The 25,732-nt window shown below is 38.4% G+C and overlaps 1 protein-coding gene across 6 annotated transcripts in view; it reads left to right on the forward strand.

Moving 5' to 3' along the window:
- Window positions 1-25,732, forward strand: part of ARHGEF12 (Rho guanine nucleotide exchange factor 12) — a 247,618-nt gene that overhangs the window by 192,265 nt on the left and 29,621 nt on the right. For all 6 annotated transcript variants that reach the window (XM_037153636.2, XM_053672626.1, XM_037153638.2 and 3 more), the window contains 5 exons: window positions 7,582-7,736; window positions 8,699-8,845; window positions 10,425-10,510; window positions 21,545-21,670; window positions 23,218-23,332. In XM_037153636.2, coding sequence (XP_037009531.2) covers window positions 7,582-7,736; window positions 8,699-8,845; window positions 10,425-10,510; window positions 21,545-21,670; window positions 23,218-23,332 — 629 coding nt within the window. The remainder of the gene's footprint in view (window positions 1-7,581; window positions 7,737-8,698; window positions 8,846-10,424; window positions 10,511-21,544; window positions 21,671-23,217; window positions 23,333-25,732) is intronic.

Here is a 25,732-nt window from a genome sequence, read left to right on the forward strand (position 1 = left end):
CAGAATGCCACCAGGTATGCAACAAAAAAATCAATGAATCAAGGATGTGTGCCCAATAAACTGTCTCAGAAGAGGCTAATCTTCCTCAGGCTAGGAAGAAGTCAGAGAATGAGTATACTGTGTGCTGAATTGGAAGAGATGATGGCTAAAAAGATGAGGAAGCATGTCTGGGGAGTATTCTCTACACCTGTCTGATTTAACATGCTGTCTGCCTCCTGATTCAGTTATTTGAGACTACCCCAAGTAAATCAGTATGTATAGGTCATCTATCCTGTTGGTGGGGTTGGTAGCCATCCTGTTGGCGCTGGTCCTTCACTTCCAGCATCCTCATCCTCTGTACTATTTCTTCCTCGATCTGGGGAGTCCAGTGGAGTGGGGTAGCCTCTTCCATGATAGGGCTTCACTTTCTTCTCTGAGAGCCACAAGGGTCCTTCTGAAGCAGAGACATAAGCACACCCTCTTTCCCATATCAACAATTCAACTGGTCCTTCCCATTTACCTTCTCCCAAGGGATCTCTGTGCAACACTGAGGGGTGGGGCCCCTTATTATCTACCTTTTGTCAATTGAAATGTTTCCCAATTGGTGCGTTCAGAGAATTATCACAATTAAAATTGTAAGTATATATGGCCAGCATTATCAGATTTCTGGGAGAGGTTTCCTGGTTCCCCGTTTCGTTTGTTAAGGAGAGTTTTAAAGTTATGATGAGTGCATTAAACAGTTACTTGGCCTGTTGGATTATAAGGGATGCCTGTTTTGTGTTGAATTCCCTATCTTTGTAGGAAATGTTGAGTAGATCAGGCTGTATACCCCAGTCTGTTAATCAGTTTTAATTTGTTGTGAACGGCCTAGATGGCTAAAAGCCTTGAGCCAGTGGGCCTGGATGTTCTTAGCTGACTTGCCTGTAAGGGCAGAAGAAATTAATGCTCCGGAGAAAGTATCACTAAAGACATGAATAAATTTAAACTTTCCAAAAGGGGGTTAATAGGTGACATTTGTTTGCCAGATCATTTGTGGCTCTAAACCTCTGGGATTAAATTCCGATAGAGGACAATGCCTTAGCTAAAGCCTGGCAATCTGGACATTCTTTAGTAATTTTGTTTGGCCTGAGAACGTGGCAGTTTGAACTCTTTGTGAAGTACATGACTATTTTGATTAAAATTTTAAGCGTAGATAGCCTTTTGTAAGGTATCTACTATGCTTACTAGAGCGTCAGCTTGGGCATTGCCTTCAGACATAGGACCAGTCTTATATGGGAATGTATAATGTGTAACAAATATAATGTGTTCCCTTCTATCTAGCAAGGTTTTTTAAGGTTAAAAATAGACTGAGTAGAGGAGGCTCAGTGAACCCCATAAGGAGAGCCTGGTCTATATGAATGAGAGTATACACAGTATAACCAGAATCACAAACTAGATTCAAGGGTTCATGAGGCCACTGTTGGAGAGCCATAATGGCTACTGAGAGCTCAGCTCGTTGAGTGGAAACATGACCATAAGAAATACATTGTTTCTCTTCCCCATTTTCTTGCCAGGTGATGGTAGCTTTCCCTGTTTTTCTTGAGCCATCAATGAAAACAGTCCTTGCTTTGGGAATAGCAGTCTTACTAATTTTTTTCTTTCAAATGAACACTAAGCATTGGGATATTTTGCAATAATTTACCCAAGGGCAGGCTAATTTCTGTTTTGCCAACAAAATCTGTGATAGCACATTAAAATTCTAGAGACTGACTGGACAATTGTAAATAGATTTGGGTAAGCGGGACTCAAATAATAGCTGAATCATGGCCAAAATGTTGTTGAGTTCTCTCACATCTTTTAATAATAAGATGGCATAGAGCTGTAATATAAGTGGCAATAGTATATTGAGGTTAATGAGAGAGGAATAGCCATTCTATCATGTCTAACTGAGATAATAGTTGACCAGTTAATCCTGTGGGGGTACCTAAAGTAGGAAAGCAGAATAGCCTCATGGGAAATTGGTGGTCAACTCTTGTGAACTGTCTTTTATCAATATGTTGACTGACAAGATCTAGTTCTGACAGAGCCTGGGGGGATAAAGTTCTAGGGGAATTTAGATCAGAGTCTTCTTTTAAGGTATTGAATAAATGAGTCAGCTGATGGGTGGTAATTCCTAGGCTAGGTCAAATCCAGTTAATAATACCCCGTAGCTGTTGGAGGTTATTAAGGGTTGGGGGTTCTAGTAGATTGATTTGTAGTGTTTGAGGCTCAATTGTCCAGTGAAAAAGAATATGCCCCAGGTATTTCTAAGGCTCAGATTTTTGGACCTTTTCAGAGACAATGATTAGGCCTGCATGAGATACGGACAGCTTCTTTTAGGTAAACGTAGGTCTCAGCCAGTATCTCAGAAGGTGGGGCAGCAATTAAAATATCCTCCATATAACAATATATTATAGAATTAGAGAACCTTTCCCGGACAGGTTGGTAAGGTTTGGTAGACGAAATATTGACAGATACTTGGGCTATTTAACACACCTCGAGGGAAAACTTTTCAGTGGAATCTCTGTAATGGTTGAAAGTTATTAAGAACTGGGACAGAGAAAGCAAATCGCTCTCTGTCCTTTTCAGCCAAAGAGTTGTAAAAAAAAAAAGAATCTTTTAAGTCAATGACTATAAGTGCCCAATCCTTAGCTAGGCAGGCTGGATTTGGGACTCCAGGATGGAGAGTGCCCATTGGTTAAGGTATCTCATTAATTTTTCTAAGATCATGTACAAGCCTCCATTTCCCTAGTTCTTTAGGAACTACAAAAATCAGAGTATGCCACAGATTGTTAGATGGCTCAATATGTCCTGCTTCTAATTATTGTTGTACTAATTCATGGTGTTGTGTTTTTTTTAACCTCTCCTTTCAGTGGCTACTGATCAGCCCACACAGGCATGTCTGAAAGCCATGTGAGGGGTAAAGGAGATATTTGAACAGTGTCCCCAAGCAAAAAGGTGGGAGGGTGATTTCATTTCCCAGAGTAAGTAAGAAGGTCTTGTCCCCAAATAGTACTAAGTGGGGCTGGAAGGACATAGGGCTGAATTTGCCCTACCTGTCCATCAGGGCCATAGCACCTGTGTGGCTGAGAAACACCTTTTATGCCAGTTATGGATATGTTGGCCTCTTCTAGCAGCCAATCTGGAAGCCAAAATTGGCTAGAAATTAGAGAGACATCTGCTCCCATATCTAGCAGGCCATGAAGGTTCTGTGTTTTATCGTTACTTCTAAAAAAGTTTTATTTAATTTGATGGACACGGCCCAAAAGACAGATTGGTTATTAGTACTACCAAGGCCTTTTTCCCCTTTCTTACTATTCTGAGTATTTGGCACTGTATAGGGAAGAAGAAGTTGGGCTATATAAGTTTGGGCAGGAATGACACAACATCCAAAGGTTCTGATCATAATTTTGATTTCTACCTGATAATCAGAATCAATACTCCAGGCTGGACCAAAATCAGCTAAAATCTAGTGGTAATGCTAGATCTTCCTAATAAAGTCAATCCAGTAGTGCCCTCAGGTAGTGATCCCCATACCCCCGTAAGAGCTATGAGGATTTTATCCTGTTCACTTAAGATGAGTTCCTGGGTAGTGACCAAGTCCAATCTTGAGCTTCCTCTTGTGGCAGCGCAGAGATCAGTGACTCTGTCCTGAGTCCCAAACAATTGGTTGCGGCTGCCTGGAAAACTCCTGTTGGAATTTGGGGCACTGGAGTTCGCAACCCCACCCCTGCCAAGCCCATTTCTTTCAGGTGGAGGTGGTTTGCCATTTTTATCATATTTGGATCTGCATTGATTGGCCCAATGTTTGCCCTTGCCACATTATGGGCAATCTTTACTGGGCAGGGTTTTTGGGTTATTCTGTTGTTTGTTTCAGCACACCTGATGGGTGTATACTGGTCTGCCACAATTAAAGCGTTTAATTTCCCCCTTTATGGCAGCCACTAGCAACATGGCTCATGTTGTTCCATGCCAGTGTTTTGGCAAGCCTTGGTAAATTGACTCGTATTACTGGTGGTTAGTTTGAGAGGATTGAGTACAGCCTTGCAATCATTATTTGCATTTTCATAAGCCAGTTGTAATGAAAGGGTCTCAGCTACTTCCTGACTCTCAAACTGTCTTTGTATTGCTTCTTGTAGTGTATCAAAAAAGGCTAAGTGAGCCTTTGTGGCTCCTTGCTAAATATTAATGAAGGACCCTGGTCCCCAGACTTTAGCTTCCAGAACTATCTTCAGGGCATGGAGAGCAGCCTGGGAGCACCGGGAGAAAGCTGGAGGGTCTGTTTCCTCTTGCTCTTCACTGGATTCTTATCGCTCAGTTCCAAGAAGCATTTTAAGCTGGATTGGGTTTCAGCTTCTGCTATTCTCAGCTCGGCAGCAGCAGTGATCAGTATATTCTGATCTATGCTATTAGATGCCTATGCTATTTAGTAACAATAGGAAAAGCAGATAGAGCTTTCCAGTCTCCAGCTTTTGCAGCCTCTCAAAGACATGGTTGCATGTTGGTAGTAGTCTGGCTAAAGGCCAGAGGCTAATATAATAGAGGAGGAGGGGGAGGAAGTAGATCCTCCAGTGAGTTGCCCCATAGTGGGGCCGAAGGAAGGCTGGAAAGGAAGCCATCACCCTCCTTTTGCAGCGGCGGGTTTTTATTATTAGGTTCGGCAGTCATGAAAGGTTCCTTCTTTTATGTCTAAGCTTTCTTGATTTATAAGGGTTTCTAGAGTGAATAGGGGTAAGAGCCATTCTAACTATGCTCCAGGTTAGTAAATTCTGATGTCATATAAAGGTCCCGTTTTCCTAATGCCATTTTAGTTTCTGCCTTACTTTTTCCCATACTTTTAAATGTAAAGAGCCTTTCTCTGGGAACCATGGAGAGTAGCTCTTTACTGTCTGTAATAAGTTAATTAAATTAATTTCTTTAACCTGACATCCCTCAGCCTTAAGCTGCTAAAGCAGTCGAAAATATACATCCTGCTCCTTAGAAAGCCCTGAGCCCTTTTTTGCGGCTGGGGTATTTTAACTTACAGTTTTGTGTCCCTTTGCCTTGTCTCTACCTACCTTGTTCTGTAAGCTTCTTCTGGCTGATAGCTGGGGACTGAGATAAATGTCATGGGTCAAAGTGTGCTGCTTGTGAGGGGCACTCCCAAGGGTGTCACTCTTTGGTCATCCCTACCTCTCTTACATGTCTCGGTTTCTCTCCCAGTCGTCTAAAACAGCTGGGAGGGCTCGGAGTACTGGATGACCAACCCTTATGTCACACATCCCCAGATAAGCCAAAAGTTACATTGCAGTGATTGGAGTTCCCTATGAGGCCCCTGGATTGACCCCAGACACCTCTGCTAGGCCCCCACTCATGTAGGGACACCGGAAACTTGGGCCAGAGGGAGGAAATGCCTTTCATCTTTGGAGACGGCCGAAACCCAGAACCCGGAACTCATTCAAGTCTTGACTGTTAGTTATTTAGCTAACAGTATACCTCAAAGCATATACCATTTAGCTTCCTAGTATACCTAAAAGCAGAGGGAGGAGAAGGAAGACTGAAACCAAATGGCTGTAAGAGGTGGCCCTTAAAGAAATTCCCCTTTCCCTTTTCATCTAAGACACACTGGCAGCATAACCAAAAGTGTTGGTGCCTCTGTCCCTTACAGTGGGATGAAGGTGCTGAATCCCATCTGAATAGGTATACCTTCTTCGACGAGGGCTCATAGCCTCTCAACCAATGCAGCCTCTCAACATTGTATTGGAATTGCTAGCTGCAGCAAGCACAATAAAAATAACTAAAAGACATCCAGTTTGGAAAGGAATAAAGACAACTATTATTATTTGCAGATGTAAAAGACCTATACTCAGAAAACCCTAAGAAATTGAGGAAACAAATTGAAGAACATACAAATAAAAGTATAGCATGTGCTCTTAGATAGGAAGAATTAACATCACTAAAATGTTCATACTTCTCAAAGCAATCTGTTGATGCAATGGAAATCATATCAAAATAGCAATGTCATTTTTCATAAAGCTAGAACAAATAATATTAAAATTTATATGGAACCAAAGACCCTGAATAGAGGTCTCTAGAAAAAAGAACACAATTGGAGTTATCATATTACTTGGTATCAAACTACACTACTGGGCTGTAGTAATCAAAACAGTATAGTACTGGCATAAAAACATAGATCAATGGATCAGAAGAGAGTCCAGAAATAAACTCATGCCTATTCAATAAAAGGTATTAGGAAAACTGGAAAGATATGTGCAAAAGAATGAAACTGGATCACTCTCTTATACCATATAAAAGAATAAACTCAGAACAGATTAAAGATTTAAATGTAAGATCCCAAACCATAAAACCTTTTGAAGAAAACATAGGTAGTAAATTATTTGCCAGCACTCTTAATAATAGGATTTTGGATATGTCTCCTCAGGCAAGAGAACCAAAAGAAAAAAGCAAATGGGACTACATGAAGCTAAAAAGTTTGCACAGCAAAGGGAATAATCAACAAAACAGCCTACTGAATGGGAGAAAATATTCACCAATGATACATCCTATAAAGGGCTAATTTCCAAATATATAGAAAAATTATACAACTTAATACCCAAAAAAGCCTCCTAAATATTTAGATTAAAAATGTGTGGAGAAGCTGAATAAACATTTTTCCAGAGAGGACATACGGATGGGTAGTATCTACTGATGCAGTAACATCTACTGTCGTCAGGGACATGCAAATTAAAACTATAGTGAGATACCACCTGACGTGCTTCAAATGGCTGTCATTAATAACAAACAGCACATTTTGGAGAGTATGTGGAAAAAAGGGAATCCTTGTGTACTGTTAACCACTGTGGAAAACACTGTGTTCCTCAAAAAATTAAATACACAACTACCATATTACTCATCAGTTTCACTTCTGGATATCTATTTGCAAAGTCCAAAACACTAATTTGAAAAGATAGGCACCCCTGTGTTCATTGCAGCATTATGTACAGTAGCCAAGATATAGAAGAAACCTAAGTGACCATCAGTAGACAGAGAAGATGTAAACATATATATGGTAGAATATTACTGAGCCATAAAAAGAATGAAATTTTGCCATTTGCAACATTGTGGATCTAGAGGGTATTATGCTAAGTGAAATAAGTCAAACAGAGAAAGGCAAATACTATATGGGGAATCAAAAACTTCCATAGATTTGGACAACAGTCAATGGTTGCCAAATGAGAGTGAGATGGGTGTGATGGCAGAAAAAGGTGAAGGGGTTAAGAAGTACAAATTGACAGTTATAAATATTGTCATGGAAATACTAAATACAGCATAGGGTATATAACCAATATTATAATAACTATGGTGTAAGATAGATATTATACTAAACTTATCAGGGTGATCATTTCATAAGTTATATAAACACATCTATTCACTGTGTTACTACATCTAAAACTAATAATACTGTATGTCAACTGTCATTGACCAAAAATTTTTTTAAGGAAATACTGTACACAGTCTATCAGACAAATTAATGTAAAGACTATTGCTATTTCCTATTGTCTGCCTGGTGCCTCAGAAAGAATTCATCATCATTTTTTTCATTAGGTTTGACAACATAGGTTTTGGAGAAAGTCAAAGTGAAGATGAACTGTTTGAAAATGACTTAGAGACAGATCCACCCAACTGGCAACAGCTCGTTAGTCGAGAAGTATTATTGGGACTAAAGCCTTGTGAAATCAAAAGACAGGAAGTAATTAATGGTGAGTTTAATTAGTTTTTGTTGTTGTTGTTTACATACAGTGAGTTTTATTAGAATAGAAAATACTCCAAGCTGTGGTGTTTGCTTCACAGTTTCTGTTTCCCTTTTGTTTTTAAACAAAGAGGAAATTAAGCTATATAAGTGATCCTTGAACTTTATAACTCACAAAATTATTAAGACAACATTGCCCAATCACTTTACTTTCAGGCTAAGTTAATTTATGCATAGATTATAAATGAGGGTGCTAAGGCTCAGGTAATTGAACAAATAAAGATCATAGCTGATAAGTGATAGGGAGAAAACTAGAATCTAGGTCTTGCTTTATCCTAATGCAATGCTCTTTATCCAAGTATTTTACGTAACAGATGCAACTTGAATGCTGTACCCTCTACTATCTTTAGAATATGATTTGAATAAATATCCTCTTGTCCTTGATAACATTAAGACATAGTGGAGTTATAAGTCTGGCCTCAGAAATGAGGGTTTTTAGGCAAATTAGATAACCAAAAGTACTGTTACTAATGAGGAGGGCTCAATTTAAAGGCTCTATGATGTTTGGGCTTACAGTTTTCTAATGTTATAGTTGTGATTGGTGGGTGTTAATGAAAAGGCACATGAGTTTCGGAGTACACTGTTAAATTTGAAGTGCAGGTTTTGGAGTACACTTAATTTTTAATTACCAAATGGTTTCGAATGATGTTTTTCATTTGCCAGTATTAAATTCTTACAGCTAATATGTAGGAGGGTTCTATGGAATCAAGAAATTGACTTTAGAGTACCACACAGTTTCTAAACTATAAATAAATATTATATAACTTGTTTGCTAGTTAATTTCAGCTAAAGCATATAGGAATATAGTTGATAATATTGTAATAACAATGTATGGTATAAGTTTAGTGCTAGACTTTTCATGGAATTATTATAAGCCAGGCAATATTTATATTTACCTTTTTTTCTCTTTAGAATTGTTTTATACTGAAAGAGCTCATGTTCGAACACTAAAGGTCCTTGATCAGTTGTTCTATCAGCGAGTGTCCAGAGAAGGAATTCTGTCACCTTCAGAGCTACGGAAAATTTTTTCAAACTTAGAAGATATTCTTCAACTTCACAGTAAGAGAAATTGACCCTGGTCTTTGTCCCTAACATTTCCAATAGATAAGAGATTGTGAGTATATAAAGATACCATAATAGTAAAATCTTGTAAGTGTATCCATGTTCGTTTTTCTGAAATTATATATATGCGTACAGCATCTTTGAATATACCCCCCTCTACCACATACCAGCCTTTTCTATACAAAGGGTTAACAGAGGATTTAGTATCTAATGTCAGTGTTTAAGATGAAAAACATGAGCAGTCAAAAGTACCCTCAAAAATTTTCTAGCAATTACAGTGTATATGTTTTTAAAAAGAAATATCCCATATAATATATATGTATAAATGAATTTTGAAAATAGTAATACATAGTATTTAACCCCATGATGGTATCATTTTCAGGAATTGTATGTATGTATTTATTTATTGCTCGGAACTCGAGTAAATATCAAAAAATTCTTTCTTGCTGGCTTCCCTTGGTTGAACTCATCTCAGACTTTCTAGTCAGTACTGTCAGTTCCTCTCTTTATAAGTCACTGTTTCTCTGTGACACTTAATTTTTCATTTTTCTTTTTTCAGGGATGCCCTTATATCACCTTTCAATACCTGCCCACCAGGTTGAAGCCTTTTATTTCATTGGGGATGATTTTAGGTTTCACTGGCATGCATTGATAAGTTCAGGCTCGATTATATCCATTGTCTGTGAACGTACACATTTTGAAAGAAATAGTAGACAGAATCACCTGCACTATTTAAATTTAAGTTCTTTATAAGCACAGTTATAGATGGAGTCATGAAGTTAAATGAATATTTGATTTGCTTATCCTGCATGTAATTTGCTAGTTTCACATTGTTTTATGGTTTGTCACCTATTTTTCAGATAAAGCTCATAAATATCTGTGAGTAGAGACCCCAAAAATCCTGGAATTTATTTATAAAAATGTTTATTTATTCTTACATGCTTAAACTTCAGTCACCTTCAGAGTACTCTTCATTTGAAGTAGTACAACTATTGAGACATTTTTTTCAATGCTCAGGACAGTTTTTGAACTTGTTGATTTTGATGCCTTTTACTGATTCTATCATTTTTTTGTTTAACCTCTTCCACATCAGCAAAATGTTTCCCTTTGAGGACTTTCTTCATCTGGGGAACCAAAATGTTGTTCAGGGCGAGATCAGATAAACACAGAGGGTGGGGCATGGGGTCTTGCTGTTTTTGGCCAAAAATTGCTGAACACTCAGCACAGTGTGGGCAGGTGTGCTCCTAAATCACCCATCATGAAATAAGCAAGTGCATTGAAAGAGTCTTCAAAAAAAAATTTACTGAAGCCAAACATGGCCTCTCACAACAACGCCAGCTAGTACACTGATACAGATGGGTCCCTAGAACACTCACCTAGAGGGAGAAGCCTGTACTTACAAGGGGTCCACCCTCCAGAAGATAATTCTGGTTTTGGGGGGATCCTCCCTTGTGGATGTATAAGAATTGTGTCCAAACTTATTTTAAGGAGAAGATTTAAATTCTTGGTACTACCAGTAACTCAGCCTGAAATGAGTATATGATTAATTTTTTTCCATTTTATTTTTCCCCTGTAGTTGGGTTGAATGAGCAAATGAAAGCTGTTCGAAAGAGGAATGAGTCCTCTGTTATTGACCAAATTGGGGAAGATTTGCTGACCTGGGTAAGGAAATAACCTATTTTATTTTAATATTTTTATAGCTATTTGAAAATCAGATTCAAGTTTAAGTAATTAGCCTTTCCAAATATGCAAACTTACTCATTTTTCAAAGCTACTATAAAGATGACCACAGGTGTATGTTTTTTGGTTAATGTCTTCTGTTAAGTGCTCAGTCAAACTAAGCGCTCTTTTTATTTTTAATCAAATTAAAGATACTAGTTCCTGGTGTTTTAAAGAATGTGAAGGAAACTGAATTTTCATAAAAATAAGTGTATAGAATTTTAGCTATCTTCCGCTGTCCAAATCTCAGAATTTTACTGCACATTAAAAATTATAGATCCAGAATTTACCATCACAAAAGTAGAAAGTGAAAAGTACTTAATTTTATTTATAGTATAGTAAAAGAGTCTAGAGACTGTATCAAGTCATGGTTATTTTTTTCTGACTCTTTGTCAGTATATACCTCATAATATATATTTACCAGTATTTGCCAAACACTGTGCCGAGAATACAGAGGTGATCAAAACAGATATGGCTTCTGCCCTAGTGGAGCTCACAATTAATAGGTCAACTGTTGTTAGTTATTTCAAGTTTGATGAGTGTTAACAAGAAGGGGAAGAATACAGGTTGTTATAGGAATATATGGAAGTAAGACCTAAAGTTGAATATACAGAAAATCTTCCTATGGGAAAAGGAGTTTGATTCTGACATTTAAAGAAATTACTATACTTAAGGCTATAGATAATAGTAAAGTATATCATGTAGTCTGCAGAAATTTAACACAGGCTGAAAAGGCACTGTTTAGATACGTCCATAGAAATGTACTTCAATATGTAGTCTGCCATGAGTATATGAGAATTCTACAATGATAAGTTTTTAAAAGATTGAATACTACCAGTTCACTAAAATCTTTATCTTACTACTTTCATGGATGGTGAGATCATGGTTTAAAATATACTAATCGGTGGATTGAGTGCGGACCTGCGAACCACACGATCGTGGTTCGATTCCCAGTCAGGGCACATGTCTGGGTTACAGGCCAGTCCCCTGCAGGCCAGTTCCCAGCAGGGGACACACAAAAGGCAACCAAACATTGATGTTTCTCTCCCTCTCTCCTTCCCTTCCCCTCTAAAGAAATAAAAAATAAAATCTTAAAAAATATATATATATACACTAATCGAGTAGTTGGTCTCTTCTTAGTTACTTGATTCACAGAACAGGATTAGGGAATCATAATCCAGGCCTATTTTGCATTTACTAAACTTTCCAAAGCAATTTCTTCCTTGGCCCACTCTAGGATCATTGTTTTTAAGGAGATTTACTCCTTGAAAAGTTCAATTTATTCTGTGGCTACTCTGTAATCTGATTCATTTTGTTTCTTGATGTCATTGTAGCAGTGAAAGTTATGACTGAGTTCTGTTAGCTTGGTAGCAGACTGCTTAACTTGAAGCAAAAAATTTGTAGGATGACATAGTGTAGTATCAATTCATGTGAAGTGTGGATTAAAAAAGTTATGTTATATGAATATAAAATATCAATCTTGATTCTAAGGAATTTAATTTGCACCTCATATAAAATAGTGTGTAAACCAAGTCTCCAGTGCGATTCATCAAAAATGTGGAACAGAAGTGAGGTTGGTCCTCTTACCAAAGTCCATTGGACTCCATATATGCATCTACATGTTAAAACAAAGTAGAGAAACCTATTATACAGTGGGACAAAATTTATTTTAGTACATGTAAAATGAAATATATTCTTTTTAATATTTTTCAATTATAATTTCAGTATTATTTTGTATTAGTTTCAGGTATACGGCAGAGTGGTTAGACAGACTCAGACTTCACAAAGTATTACCCTGATATTTCCAGTACCCATCTGACACCAAAAGTAGTTATTATAATATTTTTGACAATATATTCCCTATGATGTACTTTACATCCTCATGACTCTTTCATTACCAATAATTTGTACTTCTTAATCCCTTCACCTTTTTCATCCAGTACCTTAAAGCCGCTCTCAACTGGCAGCTGTCATTCTGTTCTCGGTATCTATGATTATGTTCCTTTTTTTGGGTGTTTATTTTGCTCTTTAGATTCCACATATAAGTGAAATCATATAGTGACTGTTTCACTTAGCATAATACCTTCTAGGTTCATCCTTGTTGTCGCAAATGGTAAGATTTCCTTATTTTTTATGGGTGAGTAATACTCCATTGTGTATGTATACCACATTTTTTATCCACTTGTCTGTTGATGGGCACTTGGATTGCTTCCATATTGTGGCTATTATATTATGAGTAATGCCACAGTGAACATAGAGATGCAGGTATTGTTTTGATAGTGTTTGAATTTCTTCAGATATATACCCAGGAATGGCATTGCTAGGTCATAAGGCAGTTCCATTGTTTTCTTTTTATTTATGTATTTATTGTTAAATATATTTTTCCATTTAAATCTTTTTTAAAATTATATTTATTTCCATTGTCATTTAGTCCCTTTGTACCCCCCCCAGCAATCACCACACTGTTGTCCATGTCCACAAATCCTTTCTCCTTTTTGCTCAACCCCTCCACCCCCAAACCTCCCCTCCCTACCTTAGTTTTCATTCTGCTCTCTATGAGTCTGTCTCTGTTTTCTTTGTTAGTACAGTTTGTTCATTAGATTCCACATATAGTAAAATTATATGGTATTTGTCTTTACCTGATTGGCTTATTTCACTTAACATAATCTTCTCCAAGTCCATTCATGCTGTTACAAAGGGTAAAATTTTCTTCTTTTTTATGGTGAAGTGGTATTCCATTGTGTACATGTCTCATAGTTGTTTAAGCCACATGTCTGTTGATGGACACTTGGACTGTTTCCATATCTTGGTGATTGTAAATAATGCTGAAATGAACATTGGGGTGCTTATGTTCTTTCAAATTAGTGTTTTGGGTTCCTACAGATATATTCCCAGAAGTGGGATGGCTGGGTCAAAAGACAGATCCATTTTTATTTTTTTTGAGTTATTTCCATACTGCTTTCTATAGTGACTGCACCAATCTGCATTCCCACCAGTAGTGTAGTAGGGTTCCCTTTTCTCCTAGGGATCCTTATGTAGTAGGTGTCTTATGGATTTCAGTGGCACAATCTATCTTGTCAACTGATCCAGGTGGTTCAGGAATGTTTTTTGTGGGGGATGTTTGAGCCTTTTTTTAGTTGGGTGTTGATTGCTCTGGTTGACCATGAGTGGGATTGAGCCTTATACTGGCTAACTATGAGGATTGACCCCAACCACAGTGTTTAGTCTACTATGTGTGGGAAGACTCCATGAAGCAGAATTTCCCCCAGCAGGGTTTGGTGCTTGAGGAGATATCCCTTTGGGTATGCCTCTGTGGAGCTAATTGGACTGTGCTCTGATTCGGTCTGAAGCTTGCCACCATGTGCGTTACTTCTGGGGGTCAGGGGGAGTTGAGACGGAATCCAGTGCAGGTCAATGTCATATTCTGTCTCTGACACCCTAGGTTACCTATTTTGAGCTACAAAGAGATCCTAGTTTGTATCTGAGTCTGCTGGGCTTGGGTACATGCGGAAGGGACCAAACTGCATAACAAGGTCAGCTTCCACCAGATCCTAGCACAGAAGCATGTCAGCAAATGGCCAGGGCACTCTGAGTTATGCCTGCAACTGCTGGCTGCTTGTTAGGCCCAATCTCTGAAAGAGCCTCTGTTAGCACATGATTTGCATGAGTTCTCATTGAGCATCAGGTAGGGTGAGTGCTGTTTATCAGGTTGATACAAAATTGAAATTTGGCACCAGTGCTGGGTCTGAGACCACTCAGCAAGTCTTTGTATACCAAGGCTAGCTGCCACTTGTGGACCATTGTGGAAGGGTGCAATCTAAGGGAGTTATCAGGGTGAGGCCAACAGAGTCAATCATGCTAAAAGAGACCATTATTTGGCCAGGTGGAAGGAGGGCTCTGCATCACAGTGGTGGTGCTAGTTGGCGTGAGGGGGGGAAATGGCCCCTTCCCTATTGCTACACAACTCAGCCTCACCCTGTGCATCTCTGACACAACCCGAGTCTACCTAGATCTCCTCAGGAGCCCTCCAATAAAGACTGCACTGTGGATCCAGGCTAGACCCATCCGGCATACTTCTCTGCTGAACATGAGCTTGACAGGGCTGGGTGACTGGGAGTCAGGAGGAGGAACTACTGAATTTCTCCAGGTTGATGCTTGATAGAGGAGAGTGTTCAACATAGGATACATGACATCTCTGGGTTGTGTGGGAGCACAACTCAACACAGGGACCTTGGCAACTTTGGCAGCTGTTCCTTCAGCCCTCTCCGTGAATCCACATAACCTGATATCTCCCCATAGGACTCCAGTTTGCTTTGAGCCATCTTCCCTCTGCAAGAGCCCAGAGTGAGTGGCCATCAACAAGATTTTTGTGCAGTCCCTTTCAGAGGACACGTGGGTTTCTAGCAAACTCTGATCTTTTCCTAGTGGACAGAATCTCTGCTGACTTACACAGCCAGACATTATGTGGGCTCCAGTTCCCAGCTCTGGTGCTCTGGTGCTCTGGTCTTGAGATCCCTCACTCCTTAGGGGTATTCTTTGCACCTGAGATATTCTTCTGAATTCTCAACCACTGCATACAAGTGCAAGGCTGGCCCTTTTCACATCTCCACCCTTCTTACCAGTCTTAATATAGCTTCTTGTGTAAATCCTTGGGTATGAGTCTTCTATTCAGCTAATCTTCAGTGGGTTATTCTGGTTCATTATTCTTTAATTTAGTTGTAATTCTGGTTTGTTCCTGAGAGGAGGTAAGTGTTATTTTTATCTACTCTGTCATAATCTTGGACCTTCCAAAAGAAGTGTATTCTTTTTTTCCCCACTAATTTATTTATTTTTAAATTTATTTATTTTTTAAAGTGATGGGAAGGGAGGGAGAAAGAAAGACTGCTGTGAAAAAGAAACATTGACTGGTTGCCCTTGTACATACACCAACTGGGGACCAAACCCACAACCTAGGCATGTGCACTGACTGGGAATTGAACTGGTGACCTGTTGGTTTGTAGGGTGATGCTCAACCAACTGAGCCACAGTTGTTTGGCTAGGGTTCCAATGATTTTTTTAATTGAATTTATAGGGATGACAGTTAATAAAATTATATTGGTTTCAGGTATACAGTTAAAGAATATATTGTCTGTATATTTTATTCTGTTTTTACTACTCCAAGTCAAGTCTCATTTCATCACCATTAATCCCTACTTTACCTACTGATACCTCCCCCACTCCCACCTTTTTCCCTCTGGTAATCACCATATTGTTTTCTTTATATATGAGTTTTTATTGCTTATCTCTTCATCTTTTTCATCCAGCCCCTCAAACCCTCATCACCTGATAATTGTCAGTCTGTTCTCTATGTATGAGTCAGTTTCTGTTTGTTAGTTTATATTGTTTGTTAGTTCTCTGACTGACTTGACTTCTTATAGCATAATACAAGTGTGGACCCCCAAAACTGAGAATTTATTTATAAAAAATTATATATTTTTACATATTTAAACTTTAGTCACCTTCAAAGTACTCTCCTTTTGATGTAGTACACCTATTGAGACTTTTTCCACTGCTCAAAACAGTTTTTGAACTCATTGATTTTGATGCCCTTCAATGCTTCTGCTGTTTTTTGTTTCACCTCTTCCACATCAGCAAAACATTTCCCTTTAAGGAATTTTTTCACCAGGAAGACAAAGTCACTCAGTGTGAGATTGGGTGAATAGGGAGGGTGGAGTATGGGGGTCATGCCATTTTTGGTCGAAAACTGCTGAACACTCAATGCAGTGTGGGCAGGTGTTCTCATAAATCACCCATCACGAAATAGGTAAGTGCATTGAAAGAGTCTTTAAAAATTCACTGAGGTTGAACACAGCCTATCACAACAGTGCCAGCTGGTACACTGATACAGATGGGTTTCTGGGACACTCACCTAGCATAGGAAGCCTGTATTACAAGGGGCCCACCCTCCAGAAGATAGTTCCATTTTGGGGGGCATCCCCCCTCATGTTCTTCAGGCCTATCCATGGTGTCGCAAAAGATAAAATTTTCTTCTTTTTTTATAGCTGAGTAGTAGTCCACTGTGTATGTACCCTAGCTTTTTTTATCCATTCACCTACTGGTGGACATTTGGGCTTTTTCTAAATCTTGGCTATTGTAAATCATGCTTCAGTGAATATAGGGAGTGCATATGTTCTTTCAAATTAGTGTTTTGGGTTTCTTTGGATATATTTTCAGAAGTAGAACTGCTGGATCATAAGACAATTCCATTTTTAAATTTAGAAGTAACTCCATACTGCTTTTCACAGTGGTTGCACCAATCTATACTTCTGCTGACAGTGCACGAAGGTTACCCTCTCTCCACATCCTCTTCAGCACTTGTTTGTTTTATTGACAATAACTATTTTAACCGGTATGAGGTAATATCTTATTGTGGTTTTAATTTGCATTTCTCTTATGGTTAATGACATTGAACATCTTATGGTCTATTGGCCATCTGTATGTCCTCTTTGGAGAAGTGTCTATTCAGGTACTTTGCCTATTTTCTAATTGGATTGTTTTCCTGATGTTGAGTTTTATAAGCTCTTTATGAATTTTGGACATTAACCCCTTATCAGTTGTATTGGTGAATATGTTCTATTCAGTGGATTGTCTTTTTATGTTGTGGGTTTCCTTTGCTCTGCAAAAACTTTGTAGTTGGATGTAGTCCCATTTGTGTATTTTTTCTTTTGTTTCCCTTGCCCAAAGCAATAATATCAGAATATTGCTACAAGAAATGTCTGAAATTTTACTGCCTGTATTTTCCTCTAGGATTTTTATGGTTTAGATTCTAACATTTAATTCTTTAATTCATTTTGGATTTATTCTTTGTGTATAGTAAAGAAGGTGGTCAAGTTTCTTCTTTTTTTATTTGTTTACATATATTCATATCATTTTCCCCACACCATTTTTTAATTATTTAATTATTTAATTATTTATTTATTTTGGCATGACTACTAATTATTTATTGATCATAAAGGTAAAATATTAGTCTTTAAATTTTATCTGTCATTTTCTTTTCTTTTCTTTTCTTTTTATAATTAATTTTATTTAGTTATTTTTCAAGTACAGTTTTTTGTCTATTTTTCCCATCCCAGCCTCCCCGGCCGCTTGCTCCTCACCTCCCTCCCATTTCCACTCCCCTTAGTTCTCGTCCCTGTGTCCTTCCTATTTGTTCCTCCAAATCCCTCCCCCTTTTTCCCCTTAACTGCCCTTCCTTCTCCCCTCTGGTCACTATCCCCTTGTTCTCTATTTCAGTGTCTTTGTTTTTTTTTCTGCTTGCTTGTTTGTTTTGTTGTTTAGCTTCCTGTTAAAGGTGAGATCATATGGTATTTGTCTTTCAGCACCTGGCCTATTTCACTCAGCATAATGCTTGCCAGTTCCATCGATGTTGTTGCAAAAGGTAGTAGCTCCTTCTTTCTCTCTGCAGCATAGAATTCCATTGTATATATGTACCACAATTTTTGGATCCATTCATTTACTGATGGGCACCTAGGTTGCTTCCAACTCTTGGCTATTGTAAATTGTGCTGCTATGAACATTGTGGTGCATAGGTTCTTTGATATTGATGTTTTAGGATTCTTAGGATATAAACCCAGCAGTGGAATTGCTGGGTCAAAAGGCAGGTCGATTTTTATTTTTCTGAGAAAATTCCATACTGTTTTCCATAATGGTTGTACCAGTCTGCAATTGCACCAACAGTGAACTAAGGACCCCTTTTTCCCACAACCTCTCCAACATTTGTTGTTTGTTGCTTTGTTTATGATAGCCATCCTGACTGGTGTAAAGTGGTATCTCATTGTGGTTTTAATTTGCATCTCTCTGATAGCTAATGATACTGAGCATCTCTTCATGTGTCTCTGAATGTTCTGTAGGTGCAACACCCATTTATGATAAAAACACTCAGCAAAGTGAGAAAACTGAAAGTTTTTTTAATTGGTGCTTTTAGGCTTTAATTCTCGTCACTGGGGCCCTAGCCTGTGCAGTCTGTCTCACTGCTTGCTCCTTTACCTGGTTTATCTGCGCACAAATGTGTGACCACAGTCAGGCAGCTGCCTTGCACCTCCACTTGATCTGCCTGTGTCCACCCCACGCCTGGGATCTGCCAACTGCCGCCTTTGCTCCTGGGTCAGTCTGGCAGCTTTTTTCTGCCTGACCCTGCTCCCACAGCCACTGACTCCGCCTCTCTTACCGGTTTGGATGAATGGTTCATTGTTGTTGGACTTCTGTACAGTTCAATTTTCTGTGTTTTGGCTGCGTTTTTGCTACTAAAACTTTGTTGTCTTTAAACTTGATTGTGCAAAGAGCTACAGTGTTTCGACCTATGCCTCCATCTTGGCCAGAAGTCTGTCTGTATGCTTCTTTAATTTCTTTATTCATTGCCTTATAATTTTTTGAGTACAGGTCTTTTACATCCTCAGTTAAATTTTTTTCTAGGTACTTTTTTTTTTAAGTAATTGTAAGTGGAATTATTTTCTTATTTTCTCTTTCTGATAGCTCATTATTGGTGTATAAAAGTAAAACATAATTCTGGATATTTATCTTGCATTCTGTTATACAGGACCCTAAAGATTCCACCAAAAACTACTAGAACTGATAAAAGAAGTATATTCTTGACCAATGTAATGGACCTGTAAAAAAAATTGGAATGGACTAACCAATTACATTAGTAACCATTAGTTATAGATGGTTAATTTAGGGCAATGCAGAAATATAAAGGCAAAAATCATAAATATGCCTTTAAAATTATTTTTTCAAATGGTTTTGGAGAATTTATTTTTTTGTATTTGTCCATTATGATCACCTTTCAGATACTCAAACTACTTGTATAACTACTTAACAACTGCTTGAGGTTGATGACATTTATTTTCTTTGGTAAACCCAGTTATAGTGGTAGTATTTGTATGTCAGAATTCATATTCCAAACTGCTGTCAGTTTTATTTTTTAAAATGTTGAGTGTCATTTATGATAAAATAAGAATACAGTGTTGAAACAACCTATTAAGAGAGTGGAGAGAATTTCAGTGGAAAAGGGGAAGGATTCACAGGAACAAGTATAAAGGACACATGGACAAAAACTAAGGGGGTTGGAAATGGGAGGGAGGTGGGGAGCACTGGGGGGGTGGGCTGGGATGGGAGTAAAAGACAGAAAAGTGTACTTGAACAATAATTAAATTTAAAAAATGCTTTAAAAAAGACATTGGGTGTGCATTGAAAAAAAAAGAAGAAATGTCACTTAATATGTGTCCTAGTTGAAAAAACACTTTGACTTCACCTACAAATGCATTATAAAACAGTTTTTAACAAAATATTTTCATGTACAGACTTCTGCAATTATGGTTTTAAGGGGAATATTATATCAAAAATTTATGAATCATAAAAGCAATTATTAGAAATATAAAGCTGGTTAAAAATAATTTATTCAACCTATACTTATAAAACTACCTGTTAGAAGTGAAGCACTTGTTAGATGTTTTATCAGAAATGTTAAAATTATGGCACATAAAAACTTAAATTTATCCTTGGCTGGTGTAGCTCAGTGGATTGAGTGTAGGGCTGCGAACCAAAAGATGCAGTTCGATTCCCAGTCAGGGCAATGCCTGGGTTGTAGGCTAGTTCCTAGCAGGGGCCAGTTCCCAGCAGGGAACACACGAGAAGCAACCATATGTTGATATTTCTTTCCCCCTTCCCTTCCCTTCCCTTCCCTTCCCTTCCCTTCCCTTCCCTTCCCTTCCCTTCCTTCCTTCCTTCCCTTCCCTTCCCTTCCTTCCCTTCCCTTCCCTTCCCTTCCTTCCTTCCCTTCCCTTCCCTTCCCTTCCTTCCCTTCCCTTCCCTTCCCTTCCCTTCCCTTCCCTTCCTTCCTTCCTTCCCTTCCCTTCCTTCCCTTCCCTTCCTTCCCTTCCCTTCCCTTCCTTCCCTTCCCTTCCTTCCTTCCCTTCCTTCCTTCCTTCCCTTCCTTCCCTTCCTTCCCTTCCCTTCCTTCCTTCCTTCCTTCCCTTCCCTTCCTTCCCTTCCTTCCTTCCTTCCCTTCCTTCCCTTCCCTTCCTTCCCTTCCCTTCCCTTCCTTCCCTTCCCCTTCCCTTCCTTCCTTCCCTTCCCTTCCCTTCCCCCTTCCCTTCCCTTCCCTTCCCTTCCCTTCCCTTCCCTTCCCTTCCCTTCCCTTCCCTTCCCTTCCCGATAAATAAATATTTTTTTTAAAAAACCTTAAATTTATGAATTAAAATGATCGGTGAAAAGTATTATTTTTAGTAAAGAGATTCTTAGGCTCATGGATCTTCCACAAGAGAGAGATTGATGGCATGGCTACCTAGCCTCTGCACAAGTGAAGCAGGGATAATTTCATTTTATTGCAACCCAGAAAAGTTTCAACGTGACCTGGGTTTTATACTAAGCAATAATAAAAAGAATTGTTTTTGTGAAGGTGCCAGATTCTAAGAACATGAAATTTTAATCTCAGTGTTTTTTGTTTTACACTATATTTTTAATTTTTATTTATTTATTTCAATTAAATGTATTGGGGTGATATTGGTTAATAAAATTACATAGGTTTCAGCAGTGCAGTTCCATGATACATCATCTGTATATTTCTTTGTCCACTACCCAGAGTGTCTTTTAAGTGTTTTATGTCTCATAATTTCCCAAGTTTCAACCGTTCTGTCTAGTAGAGAAGTGGTATAGATTAAAAAGTTAATAAGCATGGGAGGCTACAAGGAAGAAAACATTAGAGTATAATTAGAGTAACATTAGAGTATAATTCAAAGACAAAGGTTTGAATGTGTCAGAGTCAGATGTTTTTAACAGAGAAACATTGATATTCCATATATATATATGTAGTTTTTGTTTCTTATTTTTTGAGAATACCTACTGAAATACCGAAAAGATTGTGGATGTCTTTCATTTTGTCTGGCCTTTTATCAGCTAAGTATTCCATTCTCTATTGTGTTCTTTGCTTTCTTGGCACAGTTTAGTGGACCAGGGGAGGAGAAGTTGAAACATGCTGCTGCTACCTTTTGCAGTAACCAACCTTTTGCCCTGGAAATGATCAAATCTCGTCAGAAAAAGGATTCTCGGTTTCATACTTTTGTGCAAGTGAGTTGACTGTGTTCTGTAGGAAAAAAGAATGATGCAATTAAATTAAGTATGGAATAAACTGGTGAATTCTGACTTTTTTACAAGCATACAAGCATTGTATCTATGTTAATGTTTCTCAAATCTACAAATGCTCTCTCAAATTACTGGAATAGTGACAAATAAAGAATGCATTTCATGATTAAAATACTTAACATAGAAGTTCACATTACCATGGGGATATTGTCCAGAAGTGGCCCGTGTACACTATTAAAATAATATTATCAAAACATAAAAATGGGTTTATATCCAGCCCAGGGAGCAATATAACAACAATTATACTTATTGAGGTATGTATTGGTATAGAGGAAGGGTCAGTGAGCTACAACCTGCTGGTCATATCTAGCCTCTTGCCTGTTTTTGTAAATAAAGTTATATTGGAAAACAGTATAGTAGTTTTTTATTATTGTATAGTAAATTACCACAAGCATAGCAACTTGAAACAATGCAAATTTATTGTGTCAGTGTTTTGGGGGTTCAGGAGTACAGGTGTATAGTTACTTAGGTTCTCCTTTCATACTTTCACCAGGCTGAAATCAAGGTGTCAGCTGGAGTCATAGTTCTCATCTGAGACTTAGGGTCCTCTTTTAAGCTAACTTGTTAGCAGAATTCATGTCATTGTAAATGTGTAACTGAGATCTTTGTCTTCTTACTATTGTTAGCTACGAACTGCTCTTGGTTCCTAGAAAGTGCCCATATTTGTTTGCCATATGACCCCTGTAGGCATTTTACAAGATGGATGTTAGCTTTCTTCCAGGCCAGTAGGAAAGCATCTCCCTGGCAGACCTTTCCTTTAAATACTCCTCTAAATAAGTCAGACTCGCTTAGGAGAATCCTCAGAAGTCAGCTGATAGTAACCTAAGCAAAGGAACAATATGCCATCATATTCCAGGTTCTCTCCACACACAAGGAGAGGGGATTATGTAGAGTGTAAAAAACACAGGGGGAGTTTGGGGAGCCATCTTAGAAACTTTTAATACACATAGTCTTGTTCTTCGATTTACATATTATCTGTTGTGCTTTGGTTCTAAAACAGCAAAGTTGAAAGTTGCAATAGAGACTATGGTATGCAAAGCCCAAAGTATTTACTGTTTGGCACTTTAATGAGACGTTTGCAGATCCTTGCTATAGATGAGCTGCTACATCCAGACTGGTGACCTATTTTGCCTACTTGGGATGGCAGCCAGTGAATTAGCTGACTTGTTTTGGGTAGGAATGCGAATTATAAAAAACTGTAACTAGATTTTTTGAATATGTTAAGATAAAACTTTTATCCCAAGAAAATGATTCTAAGAGTTGATTATGAATGCATTCAGTCCTTGCTTAAACAGATAACAAAGAAGCCATTGGTTTAGGAATAAAAAGAGAAAGCAGAAGTATATTGTGGCAGTGGTATGTTTTGGCATATTTTAAGTCTTGATTTGATTACCAAAACTGTAATGCTGTAGACACTTATATGACGAATATATGGTAGAACTTAAAATTCACTTACTTCACTTTAATTTTAGGATGCTGAAAGTAATCCACTCTGTCGTCGTCTGCAGCTGAAGGATATCATTCCTACCCAAATGCAGAGGCTTACTAAGTACCCTCTTCTATTGGATAATATTGCCAAATATACAGGTACAACATATTCACTGAAATTAAAAAGCTTTGGGGCAAAAAAAGGAACAAAATTCTGTCACGGCATTCTGGTGCCTAGAGGTTTCCAAATAGTAGAGCAAAATTTTCTAGTAAGATTCAATCCAATCTTCAGGATATTTGATATAATGGACTCTGTTATTGAGTCTAGCACAGAGTTTGTCAATCTGGATCATGGGCCAAATATAACTAATCACCTGTTTTTGTGAAGTTTTTTAGAACATAGTCATGCTCATTTGTTGACACACTCTGCTTTTGCACTACAAAAACAGAGATGGTAGTTGGGACAAAGACCATTTGGCTGGCAAATTATAAAATACTTTTTACTGGCTCTTTATAGAAGCTCACCAATTCTTCCTCTAGCATATATCATATTTCCTTTGAAGAAGGCTAATATTGGGTTGAAGAGATGTTTTTTATTTATATATAAACTTTCATTAGCCCAGCTGATTAATGCATTATAATTCCAACTCTTCTGTTTTAAAATAAGTAGTGGAGGCATAGCACTACTCAGTGCTGGGACCATCGCTCTGCTCTGCAGGGAGCCAGCACATAAGTCTGCTGGCTGGGCTGTCTGCCACTGCTGCTGCTGCAGAATTAGCGGCACTACCACTCACCTCCAGAAAATCTGTGGTTGAACTTCTGGCCAAGATGGAGGTATAGGTGGATCTGTTTTGCTTTCTCACATAACCAACAGAAGGACAACCAATTTAAAAACCAAAAACAACCATAACTGCCAGAAAATCGAACTATATGGAAGTCTGACAACCAAGGAGTTAAAGAAATACTCATCCAGACTGCTAAGAGGATCAGAGACAGGCAGCTGGAGTGAAGATGTGCAGCAAGGCAACAGACCAGGCCAGTGAGGTGGTGGCTGGTGGATAGGGTAGTCCCACATTCATGAGCCTATAAGCTGGGAGGAACAACTGGTGAGTGAGACATACTGTGCAACCTGGGATTCCAGCGTGGGAAAATAAAGCTTTAAAACCACTTCCTGTAAAAACCTGTGGGGGTTGTGGTGGTGTCTAAAACTGCCACCCTCACATAACAGCTCATTGGACAGATCCATGGTGTCCTAGAATGTACACAAGCTCACCAACCCGAGAATGAGCAACAGAGGGGCCAGTTTGCTTGTGGGTAGTGGGGAAAGTGATTGAAAGCAGGGCAAGAGCAGAATAAATGGCACTGTTTCCTCTCTGACCACTCCCCCACTTAGTACCACAATGTAGTGAGGTGGGTTGTCTCTGCCCCTTACTACAGAATAAGTGTGTGGAGACAAAGAAATATATCCCAAATGAAAGAACAGATCAAAACTCCAGAAAAAGAGGAGATGGCCAACCTATCAGATGCAGAGTTCAAAACACTGGTAATCAGGATGTTCACAGAATTCATTTGAGTATGGACACAAAATAGAGGAGGGAGTAAAGGCTATGCAAAGTGAAATACAGCAAAATATACAGGGAACCAACAGTGAAGGGAAGGAAACCAGGACTCAAATCAACAATTTGGAGCAAAAAGAAGAAATAAACATTCCACCATAACAGAATGAAGAAACAAGAATTCAAAAAAATGAGGAGAGACTTAGGAACCTCTGGGACAATTTTAAACATTCCAAAAACATCCAAATCACAGGAGTGCCAGAAGGAGAGGAGGAAGAGCAAAAACTGAGAGCTTATTTGAAAAAAGTAATGAAGGAATAGTTCCCCAGTCTGGTGAAGGAAATAGACTTCCAGAAAGTCCAGGAAGCTCAGAGAGCCCCAAAGAAGTTGGACCCAAGGAGGAACACAAGACACATCATAATTAAGTTACCTAAGTTTAAAGATAAGGAGAGAATCTTAAAAGCAGCAAGAAGAAAGGAAACAGTTGCCTACTAAGGAGTTCCCAGAAGACTATCATCTGATTTCTCCAAAGAAACCTTGTAGGCAAGAAGGGGCTGGAAAGAAGTATTTAAATTCATAAAAGGCAAGGACCTACATCCAAGATTAGTCTATCCAGCAAAGCTAACATTTAGAATGGAAGAGCAGATAAAGTGCTTCCCAGATAAGGTCAAGTTAAATGAGTTCATCATCACCAAGCCCTCATTACATGAAGTGTTATATGGACTTATTTACCTAAGAAAAAGATAAAAACTGTGAACAGTGAAATGACAGCAAACACACAACTATCAACAACTAAACCTACAAAACAAAATAAAAAACTAAGGAAATAACTAGAACATGAATAGAAAGGGAGTTAATAGAAAGGGTTATCAGCAGGGAGGGGGAGAATGGGGGAAAGGGCACAGGAAATAAGCATAATTCATAGGTACAAAATAGACAGGGTGTAGTTAAGAACAGTATAGGAAATGGAGAAGCCAAAGAATTTTTATATATATGACCCATG

The sequence above is a fragment of the Artibeus jamaicensis genome, unplaced genomic scaffold (assembly GCF_021234435.1).
Source record: "Artibeus jamaicensis isolate MK-2021 breed Jamaican fruit bat unplaced genomic scaffold, CSHL_Jam_final contig_196, whole genome shotgun sequence".
Lineage (NCBI taxonomy): Eukaryota > Metazoa > Chordata > Mammalia > Chiroptera > Phyllostomidae > Artibeus > Artibeus jamaicensis.